The sequence below is a fragment of the Antrostomus carolinensis genome, unplaced genomic scaffold (assembly GCF_000700745.2).
Source record: "Antrostomus carolinensis isolate BGI_N321 unplaced genomic scaffold, ASM70074v2 scaffold38865, whole genome shotgun sequence".
Classification (NCBI taxonomy): Eukaryota; Metazoa; Chordata; class Aves; order Caprimulgiformes; family Caprimulgidae; genus Antrostomus; species Antrostomus carolinensis.
The window spans coordinates 14,578-26,040 of NW_010316420.1; the positions used below are offsets into that span (position 1 = coordinate 14,578).

The 11,463-nt window shown below is 36.9% G+C and overlaps 1 protein-coding gene across 1 annotated transcript in view; it reads right to left on the bottom strand.

Moving 5' to 3' along the window:
• Nucleotides 1-10,697: 10,697 nt before the first annotated feature.
• The window catches only part of CTR9 (CTR9 component of Paf1/RNA polymerase II complex), a 20,591-nt gene continuing 19,825 nt past the window's right edge, over nucleotides 10,698-11,463 (bottom strand). Inside the window, exon 25 of the mRNA XM_010168272.1 lies at nucleotides 10,698-11,457. Coding sequence (XP_010166574.1) covers nucleotides 11,049-11,457 — 409 coding nt within the window. The 3' untranslated portion in view covers nucleotides 10,698-11,048. The remainder of the gene's footprint in view (nucleotides 11,458-11,463) is intronic.

The window sequence follows — 11,463 nt, forward strand, 5'->3', positions numbered from 1 at the left end:
ATACAGCTGGTAGTTAGAGACTAGGGAAATGTTATTTATAATGAGTTGACGAAGCAGCCATGACAACAGAGTTACACTTGGCATAAATACATGGCTGGAGTGAGGAAAGCAACTACCCGAGTGGGATTTTATCTTCAAATATTTTGAAGTTTATAACAACATAAATCTTGCATTTAGTTTTTGTTTATGTTAGCAGTGAAAGTGCTTGAAGAATCTGATGTGTGAAGTATTCCCAGAATTTTATTATCGAGGAAGTTATGCAAAACACTTCAGCTTGTGAAAGGAAAAGGGATCTTTAACTGGTTTGATAAAGTATGTGAAAGATAAAGAGTTTCTAGAATTTATTCTGTTATAAAATAGATGAAGTGAGATTTGAGAAATGCAGAGTAAGTTATCAAGAACATTAGCATTAAAATTGAAACACAGGTGAAGGTTTGATTTGCATTTCTATGGTGATTTTGCTTAACCTTTTAAGGAATGTTTGCATATTCTTCCAGATTTCATAGACAGTTGAATAGTTAATCAGTTTAGAGTGTAGAATACCAGGTAACTGGCCTTTCTCAGAGAGAAGTCTTGCAGATTGGAATTAAATACTCAAAATAATACTAAATTACACCAAAGTTATTTAGAGTACACTGGGGTAGAGGCTTGCATTGTTTCTGCTATTAGCCAGGGCTTAGTACTGTCATCAGCTCAGGGACCCATAGTATGACCAGATACTTGAAAATACATTTAACTTGATTTGGTCTCTATTTTTTTCCTATATTAGTCAAATTATAAACCCAAAGTCTAATATACTGTTGTGTTGGGAATTTACAATCTGAGGAAATGAACTTTGCAGATTCCTGTGATAGTGCACTGCCATTATGATTCAGCGATAAGGTGACATCATTCCAGTCTGGAGACTCGGCTCACAGCTGCTCCTTTGGAAAACAGTTGCTCTCCAACAGCAAAGCAATAAACAAGGCGCCAAGCATGCGCGTTAGGCCACCTCTGCATTCCTTCTGAGCCAGCTGCAGAGAGCACGAGAAGTACTTAAGGCCTTGGGTTTTTTATACACACACACGTATATTTTGCATATACGTATATGTGCAATATATATCCTAATTTATTGGTATTCCTTTTGTTCCTCTTAGACAAATGCTATTCAGTTACTCAATTATTTTAAGTTTCCATTGCTTTCCGAGTTAATTATTTCAGATTCTGATTAATAGTAAAAGCATTAATACCAATCCCCTTCCCAGTACTGATATAACAAAACAACAGGAACTGTGCTCAGGTACAGCTGCCATTTTAACTTCACATACTCTCAAACCATGTCGCACAGTGGGTCAATCGGAGAAGTACAGCACCATCTCGATTTCATACAAAGAAAACTGTTTTGAAGCAGAGCCCAGCCAGACTTCTGGAGGAAGTGCCAAGCATGACTCTTCCTTTCTCTCTTGCTTTTATAAACATGACTTTATAAAATGACTGCTCCTCAGTCAAACAATACAAGTTCAGGTAGGTAATACTGTTATTTCTGACATCATATGAGCTTTGGATTTAATCTTTAAATAGGAAACATTCAAGATCATAAAAAAGATTTAGTTGAATTGTGGAAATCCACCTATTATCTGTGCAGTTAAATACATAACCAGCAGCTGAGAAACTGGACACTACTCCCTGGAAACATGTACTAGGGTAAGCACAGGCTTTTCTGCACAGCCTCGTTCTACGCATCGCAACAGCTCAGTCTTACACGTCGGCCTGAGACCTCGGTGGTACCAGTAGATACACACATAGAGGAAGAGTTCCCCACTCACTGCAACACTATAAATTTGGGTAGGAGAGTTTATGCTGTAGTGTCGGCATGCTTACCACAAACATTCTGAGAGTTCTGTCTTGATTTCTCAGATGCACAAGAAGTAATTCTTAAGTTTAGCTGACACTATGAGAAAAAGCTTGGGGTTGACATTCGCTGAAATAGCAGACCTAAAATACAATGTGGAAAAAACCCTAAATGTAACAACAACAACAACAAATCTCATCAAAGCCAAAATATGAAGGGAGTTAGTAGATGGATACCAACTGTATGCAAGCCTATTTTTAGAAATCTCCCTTTTGAGTGTGATCAAGGTCAGGTAAACTTGATTCTACTGGATTGTTCTTAAGGAGAAGGAGAGGGGTAAATTATGTCTAAAATGTGAAAAGCTAATTCAAATTAATAACAAAGATAATGATTGAGCTATTATTTTGCTGGGTGGGATTCCTCTTAAATTTGACTGTCCAAAGGTTGAGTGTCTAGACATCTATGCACTCCTTAGGCAACAGAAACAGGTTCCTCAGAAAGTGATTCATCCCACCTACCTTAGATAATTATCTTAGGATAGGATGATTTGCCCTCTGGGGATGCCAGTCCATGGGCCTCCACAGGCCTGTATGAGGCGTCTAGACTGCTCATTTTTAGATGTCTGAAGATAAATTCTATTTATCTAAATTACCTGCCCGTACAACACTGAAATAGAATTTGTCATAGTTCCACATTAACACATAACTGCAGTGTGTACAAATCACGTGCTGTCCCAGTGCTCTGCCGTGATCAGGCACATCCATGTTCTGGCACCTGCTGAAGGTATAACACAACTGTCCCTGAAAAGCATTAGCATTAATAGGTGCCCGCTGGTTCATCAAGACTAAGTTTATTAAAAAAAAAACCCCAAACATTTATTGTGTTCTGATAGAACATAATAAAATGCAAGAACACAATGGGGAAGAATATACATTGAAACCCAGTTTCAAACTGTATAGGTGGAACCAGCTAAACCTCCTGTTTCTAGCAGTGTTCTAAAAATGCAAATGTCTAGAGTTCTAGAATTGCTAAAAGTTCAAATTGTTTGAGTTAGTCAATTTGGCTAACATAAAGAAGTTACCTTTTGGTTTAAAATTTGGGCCCTGCAAAACCTAAGCCCCACTCTGGGGACGAGCTGGGAACACTGAGACTTTCATACTCTGGCAATCTCCACCAATTTTCAATTACTTTTGTTATTAAAAAATTACGCCTTATTTCCTGTTTAAATGAACTTCTCTTCAACTTTTAATCCCTGAATCTTGTCTTGATTTTGTTGGTAGAGGAAAACTTAGCAATCTGATTGATCTAACTCTAAATTTATCTTTTTTCTGACTGCTGTCTTAGATTGACTCATCTTTGGGAAGGAAACTTTTAAATCAATATGGGAATTTTCTCTATACAAGACTTACAGTAACCCATTTAATTAGCATTTTAAATTTAACCTGCAAGAAAAATGAATGTGATGCAGGAAATACATACATAGCAGTACACATAAAGAAAATCTTGTATATCTCAAGGTCTCTAAAATGACTATTTTTAAATATCTCCTTTCAAATGCTTATTTTATCAGATTGATAATCATTGTATCTGATTTATTTTGTCTTTTTTATTCTCCTTCTTGATTTATCTTCTGGAGACTTCAGGAGTTTCTCCAAAACACTATTTCCGCATCAATAACCCACCTTTCTCCTTCCCTTCTTTGCCTTATCCAAGCAAAGTGTTTCTGCCTGTCAGGCTCCCGCACCAGCCCCCTAGCTTCCCCTACAGTCTCTGCAGCTGCTGCAGCCCTGGATCTTTGACACGGTTCTCTAAATCCAAGGGAGAAAATTATTATGAAATTCAGAATCATCAGAAAGGAAAATAAATCCATGCATACTTCTCTATACATCACCCTGTATATGTTCTATTTCCCTCCTCCTCTTTCCTTTTCAATGCCAGCCATTCAAAAACATGAGATGGGTCCGTCAAAACCTTAACCTAGAAAGTTGGAATTAGAAATCTCAATACATAGTAAAGACTGGTTTGGTTTTAGTTGCTTTTCCAGTTTTGCATCTCTGGGGGACTTTGCTTCAGACATGAAAATTTTTCACTGCAACCACAAAGGCTAAACGCTTACAAAACAAAACAAAAACTACAACAAACCCAAAGAAACTTACAGCAAAAACCCAACCAAACCAACCCCAAAACACCAAAGAGTGTTAGTAGTTTTTATTATTCTTGCAGATTGGGGTTTAGAGAGAAAATAAAACAAAACAAAACAAAAACCAAACAAACAAGAATCGGGATCAAACAAGCTGGCAATGCTGAATACAGAAGCTTGATGCTCTGTTTCTAGGTACATCTGTTTAAATCAAAAGTACCTCCTATGAACTAGACAGTAGGTAAAGTCTTGTAATCTGACAAAAATCACTAGATATACATCAATATCTTTTAATTATGAAGCTTACTTTTCTTTGAATTTAGAATTGTCCACCCTTGATTTGCTCAGATGGATTTTTAGCTTATTCTTTTCATGCTCTACATGACTGTTCTCTAAGATAACTTTTTTTACGGTTATTCTGTGCAACTTGCATTCAAAATAATTCTTTTCCACTTGACACTAATAGTGGCTGTAATTCCTTTAACTAAAGTGATGAGCATTGCCTTTTACATCTCTAAACTTCATAGGTTAATATGAACTTATATAGCAGCAATTCAGTTGTCAAATTACTGTTACTGTTTTTGTTTAAAAAAAAAAAAAATAAAAATTACCAAGTAACAACTTTCTAAACATCATTCCCAAGATTAAGTGCAGATTTACCATATTTACTACCAGGGGTAACAGCACTCTTTGCCTCTCAAGGCAGCGTGCACACCAATTCACATGAAAGAGAAACAGCTTAACCACTGCACATCTTCCTCGACCCTCCTCCTGCCCTCACCCCATCTGCAGTTGAATCCTGCTCGCAGTGTTTATTTTTTAAGGGGTTTGTTTGGTTTGGTATTTTTGAGGGTTTTTTGTTAAATATATATCCCATGCGCTACTTACAGCATACCCAAGAAAGTATATTCTACACGTTGATCAAAATTGTCATCCTCATGAGACAGATGCAAATCTGAAGGATATCTACTTTCAGAAAAAGAAATCTATCGGCAATAGAATAACCAACCTTGCCATCTTTTTCTCCTGTACCCCAGAAGCTGTAACACTAGCTCATTTCAGTCATATCACATTTACTAATTCTTAAAAAGAGATGATGAAAATGCATCCTCTTAACTATTACTAGAAGTGATGTCTGCATTTGTAGCAATTAACAGTTGACCAGTGAGCTCACAGCAAAGATTACAAATGGGCGTTAAACTGAATCAAAGTGGAAGGCAGGGAGACAGATACTAAATACACATTCAGTAGACTGCATCTGATACAGTTCTGATTCACTGATTAGGATATCTGTGAGCTTGTAGGTTTGTCTAATGGACCTTCTCCAGATAACCCACATAACAATTTCATGTCAGGATCTACCAGGTGTTTGAAAGTAAAAAGTACCCTTGATGTGAAAGCTACACCTTTCTGTTTAGCCATAGGTTTTCTTCTTTTAAAATGTCTCAAGCATGGCTGCATCCTTTTTTCCTGACATTGCTGCTCCTGGTCATGAGCTTCTGCCCAGGATTTCTCTGCCTCTGCTAGAGCCAGAGATGCCTCCAGTAAGTGGGAAGCACAGATCTGCTTTCTGCTGGGAAGCATATAGCTTTGGCTTCAGCTACCAGAGGTCCAAAAGATGAGATGAAAATTTCTGCAACCCAGCCTCAAGCACAACTCAAATACTGACATTTCTCAGACAGTTGTTCAGTTGGGTAGTTCCTTCAAGAAATTCTGCAAGAAACATCTAATGTGAAACATATCTGCAACATTCCCTGCTGTCAGGTGTGACTGGAACCCTGTGTACTAGCTACCTCTGAAGTGATTCAGAGCACTACAGGTGCCAAGACCAGAGGAACAGGAACCTTACAAGTCTTAGTTACCTCAGGCACCAGGTATGCTTCAGAAAGTATCTTCTCTTTTCCTTATACATTAAGAAAGCTAACTGCAGCATGATAATTCTGATAAAGTTAGTTGTCAGTCTTCCAGTGATTTAAAATCTGCTCACTTATACTCATCTGAGTTTTGGGAGGGGTTTTTGGGGGGTTTTTGGCTCTGCCCTCCTTCTCCCTCCCCCATCCAACTATTAGTTTGTTGTTTGTTTTTTTGGGGTGTTGGGTTTGGGTTTTTGGGGGGGTTTTTTTTGGTTGTTGTTTTTTGGTGTGTTTTTTTTTTAAAGGCAAATCATCATGCAGAGTTTCCACAAACAAAATAAACATGTGACTATTTGCCAACTTCAATGATTGTGCAACTATAACCACAGCCTATGCTGAAGCATCCCAGAAGATATTGATTAATTGCCTACAGAAAGTACTCTGCAAAAGCAAAACAGCTTTGTAGCAGTTTACTTAAGACAGGAATTGAATGAAGAAATGCCTGGCCCAAAACTTAGCTCTTCAATGTGGAGATCAGCAATGAAGATTAGCTTTTAGCAATAAAGGTTTTAATTCTACAAGACAATTCTTGGCCATGACTTCAACCTTTCTAACAGTAAAATTATGTGTTTATAGTCTTCTCAAATCAAACCATTCAAAACCAAAATCAGATCCTTTTCATTAGGCTTTCTACTAAGAAAGAGGAGAAAGGATGTTGTATGTGTCAGAGATAGAATCCTATTATTAATCAAGCAACAATGCCTGCCATTTCATAATCAAGTAAGATAAAATTTATGCTCCAAGGACCTTGTAGATCAGATTAAAGGGGTCTGATATGAATTATAGGAGACTGTGTTCTCTTGTTCTGAGTTAATGACTAGAAAAGGGTCAGTTGTTTACAACCTGAGTTAAAAGACACTGACTCAATGTGTATTATTCTATTTTTGTAGATGAAGTGATTTTTTTTGCCACTAATTATTACACATGCTTTCAATAATCTAATTAAACATAAGAAAATTAAATGGTTAGAAACAGTACAACAGTTCAGCAAAATATGTTACTGCATTATTATTAAAAGCAACAGCCATAAAAATTAAAGTAATAATAAACATTATTTTAAAATAGCAGTTGGAAATCTGCACAAGTTTGGGTTCCAGTATTTTAAGTACTGTACAACTCAGTAAGAAATCATCCGGGCCCAAAGCAGCTTAAATTCCATTCAAGTCAAACAAATAATGAAAGGGGTAAAAAGACTGAGTGATTGTTCCTCTGCACATAGGTATTACTGAGAACAAGCTATGTGAAATTCAGGCCTCCTGATACACAATTTGTAGCACACCACTTTGCCCACCTCCCTGTTCACTATGCTTTCTTACACGTATCTTAAAAGTAACATCAAAGACAAAAACGTATGAAAACAGAAACACTACATCACTTCAACTGGAGTAAAGAAACAGAACATTTTGCAGAAGTACAATTGAAGGTAACTGCTAATGTTTGAGCAGATGTGTTGACTGGAATTCACGAGTAGAATAGAAATACTTCACATTTTCAGTATACTTACTTGGAATTTCTCTCTTAAGTATTCCAATATTTGGTATTCCCTTAGATTCTGTCTCCAATTCAAATCCTCTTCTGTAGAGGAACTACAATGTTTAGCTAAATAATAAAAGACTATTATTAAGAGAGCAGTAAGTACTACTTGCTGAGACGAATAAGTATTCAGTTTACGTACCCTTTTTCACATCCATTTTGTCAACCTGTTTTGTTACCCATATTACTACTGAATTTGTCCTTGCTGACTGCAGCTCCAGCTGTAGGAATTTATCCAGGTAACTTCTAAATTCAAGACTCATTTACTGTAAATTAGCTACTACTATTCACCAAGTAGATCATCAGAGCACTACATGTTAAGAGCAAAGAAACTGCACAAAACAAATCAAGGAGGAAACTTGTTTCAGAAAGCCTGCAAGTTTTAATGTAAGATGCCCACAGTATTAATCAACCTCTAATATAACAGTTTAAGTCTATGCAGGAGGAAAAGGCCTTGCTACAACAAACATTGCTCTAAACAGTGAAATACTTAACATGGAAGACAACTTCTTCGTGGAAAGAGGCCCTTCCTTATAAAAAGGACTGATATAATTTCAGCTGTACTGCTTCTACCATAGGTCTTGTCTTGTCCAAAGCATTCCTTGGCAGCACATTCCCAAATATATTCCTGCACCTTTCTGCTTCTATGTGGATAAAATACTGTTGCTTTCAGAGTTAAATTAGCAGAAGAAGACATTTAGAAAGAGACTTAATCAATTTACACAGATGCCTTGTAATTCAGCAGTGACAGCTACTCCTTCCCACCAAGAACTGACCTGGAAAAGTTTCTGAAAGAGAAAAACTTGAGTAGGTGGATTAAAAAACAAAACAAAAACAAAACCCTCAAAACCACACAGCAACTCAGCCACTTTAATTTTTTTTTGTTGTTTTTTTAGTTACTTTTGAAGTGTTTGTTCTGTGAAGGGCCTAGTCTATAAATTTCAGGAATGAGATGAGGTTTGTTTTTTTTTTTTCAACTGCTTGCTAACAGCAAACTCTACACGATTTATTTCTACTGTATTCTAGAGAAGATGGGCTCATATGTGAGGAGAGCAAAATGCTAAGCTGCAACAGAGCTCAGTAGGAAACACTCTTTTCATCCAGTCATGTAACTTGCTAGTGGATGCGTAACAAACTAGGAAAAAAACACTCCTATAGCAATGCAGTATTACACTTCTAACTCCCTGTATTTCATTCTGGAATAGATTACTGCTACAAATAAAGGAATTTAATAGCTGCAAGCCAACCACCTACTTCAGACAGCAAGGAATGCTGCCAAGAGCGAATGACAGCAACATTATTCCACCACTGCACTTTCAAAAAACAAGCATTAGAAAATATGAATTAAGCTAAAACATAGTTTTCTCTGAAATTATAGCAACATGTGACTTTTTATATAACCTTAATCCTCCCATTAACCCTCCTAATCAAAGAGAAGAAAAAAAGAAAAGTTGACTCCTGGGGTTTTTTTCCCCTTGTGCTCAGTAAAAGCAGAGAGAAGCAAAAGCATCGCCTGTCCCATTTCTTTCCCTGCTGATCTGCCTCTTGTGTATCATGCATTTCAAGTCCTGACCTCTTCTTACAAGCCTCCTTTCTGACTATGAAAAGCTAAAGCACTTACTCCTCAGACCACAGATGTATGGAAACCCCTTTTATTTTACACTTACTGAAAGTATTTCTCTTCAAGTGGATGTTAGATCTGAAGATCCACTCAGGACTTTATCTAAATTTTACCTACAGAAAATATATTTTGCTACATAGAGCACCAAACCAAGACCTTGAGACCTTTCATAAGAAAGATACAATTAATAACATGATAAAGAAGGCTATCATAGTGGAGATGTAGTCAAGGCAGAAAAAAGTTTCTAAGATCCCACAGTAAGTGGTGTACATTTTCTTTGTCCTTTCTGCTGTTAAAAGCTGGTTACTCTCATATTGCTGCCAGTGCTCCATTTGTTTCATCTTGCATATATTAGTTTTCCTTAGTTGCATTAATTTTCTCATAATTCTTACTTCATAGCTTTGAAAGTGAAGCACTGTGACATCAAGTGTACATACCTCATCTCTGCACTGCTTCCTTGAGATTCTGAAAGAGGTGAGCACTTGGGTCACAACTCTTGTGATAAGAGAATCATTTCCTACAAGGGCCACAAATTTGCCTCAAGTGATGTTTTCAAAGCTATCTAGCTTCCAGTCCTGGACTGCTGCAAATCTTCCACCTGAGTAACTATATCAACAAGATAACTGAGTTAAGATTCAGTTTTTCTCTAATTCAACTAACATGACAGCTGTTCTATTCTGAAAGTTACTAAGCATGTAAGTTCTAGGTAAGACCATATACAAAAACTTGGTATCAAACTGAGCCACAAAAAGAGACTTCTCAACTGTTGTACACTCTGCTTTGTCTGCTATGGTTACCAACAGATGATAAACACATGAAAAAAAACATACACAATGAGAACAGCTAATGCTCACAGCAAACTAGAAATAGCAGCATGGGAAAACTTAACTTTCAGTTAGTACTTGAAGTGAACTATCAGTAGTGACAATCCAGACCTAAAAACAAAGCAACGTAGTTTAGGTTACAGAGTCTATTAAAAACAGCAGCAATATACTATCAAGATCTACATAATCTTCTCTCAGCAAATGCTTAACATAGTACTTAATAACTAATGAAAAAAGTTAGAAAGAAGAATTTTTGGACTGGTGCAAAAGACTGATTTTTTCAGAAGTGTGAGGAGAAATCAGATTCACTTCAGTCTACCACAAAGCAATTTCTCATTGATGTTCCCTCACACATTATACGAAAGGACATAATTCCTGAAGCTATGTAGTTAAGCTAAAATAAAGACTACTTCCTCAAAACACATTCCTTTGTCAAATTTAACATTTTCAGGTTTTCTGCTTATACCTTTTAAGGGGCAAAATAAATCACTCCAAGCAAATAAGCAGGAACAGTTTATTGTGATATTGGCAGCTTTACTTCTCTCAAGTAATATGGAGTTTTCAGATATTTTTTTTTTTTACCTGCCAATTTAAATATTTCATCTGCATCGCATCATTACTTTATAAAATTTCTTTAATATCTGCATCTTTTGACCTGATTTAACACAAAAACAGAGGTAAAAGAACAAACTCTTGGAAACATAAGGAGTTGTATCATGGCAAATGTATTCTTTAATAGAAAGTAAGAAAAACCTCCCTACTGACCTTTATTCAGAATGAGGAAAAAGATAAATATCCACAGCTCTTTGTTCCATTTGGTAGGATTTTAAGATCCATCTATGCATGTATAAGCACAGAAGATACAGTTTTAGCCACACTGGAACCACCTAAACAGAGATTTTGTGCTCCATAGTTTTTACATGCAGGCCATCCTTGATGTGCCGATTATAGTACAGGGATTCTGTTCTTCATCTACAGCAGTTTCAATTTAAGAATGCACCATAAGCCAACTTAAAGAAATATCTATTAGTGCTAATAGAAAGAATCACAGGAAGGTCTCACAACAGTTTACTAAAACATTAAGGGTTTTTTTAAATCACAGTTTTCAAATATAAAAATTGGATTTTCCCTCTAACTGAAATGTATTTACATTAACATTTAAAAAAAGATGGTCTGTAAGTTAGATCTAATCACTGTCATCTGAACCACCTTCAGATCCCTCATCGTTAGATCCTTCTGGTTCAGTTTCATTACCAGATCCTCTGCCAGAGCCTTCGTTGTCAGATCCTCTCTCAGAATCTCTGTCTGAGTCAGCACTGCGAGAAGCTGGGCGAGATTCATTTTCTGAACCACCGGAACGACTTCTCCCCGACTGTACAGACTCATTGTCAGACTGCTCCGAATCTGATCGCCTCCTTTTTCTAGCAGACCTGTCACTGTCAGAATCTTCCTCAGATGGGCGGACAGTGGATCTCCTTGGACTACCTGCCTCACTACCAGATTTGTTTCTGTTATCAGAATCACTATCAGAAACAATGCGTTTACTGTGCTGCTGTTCCCCATCATCCGAATCACTGTTGCTATGCCTAGCGTGTCTGTAG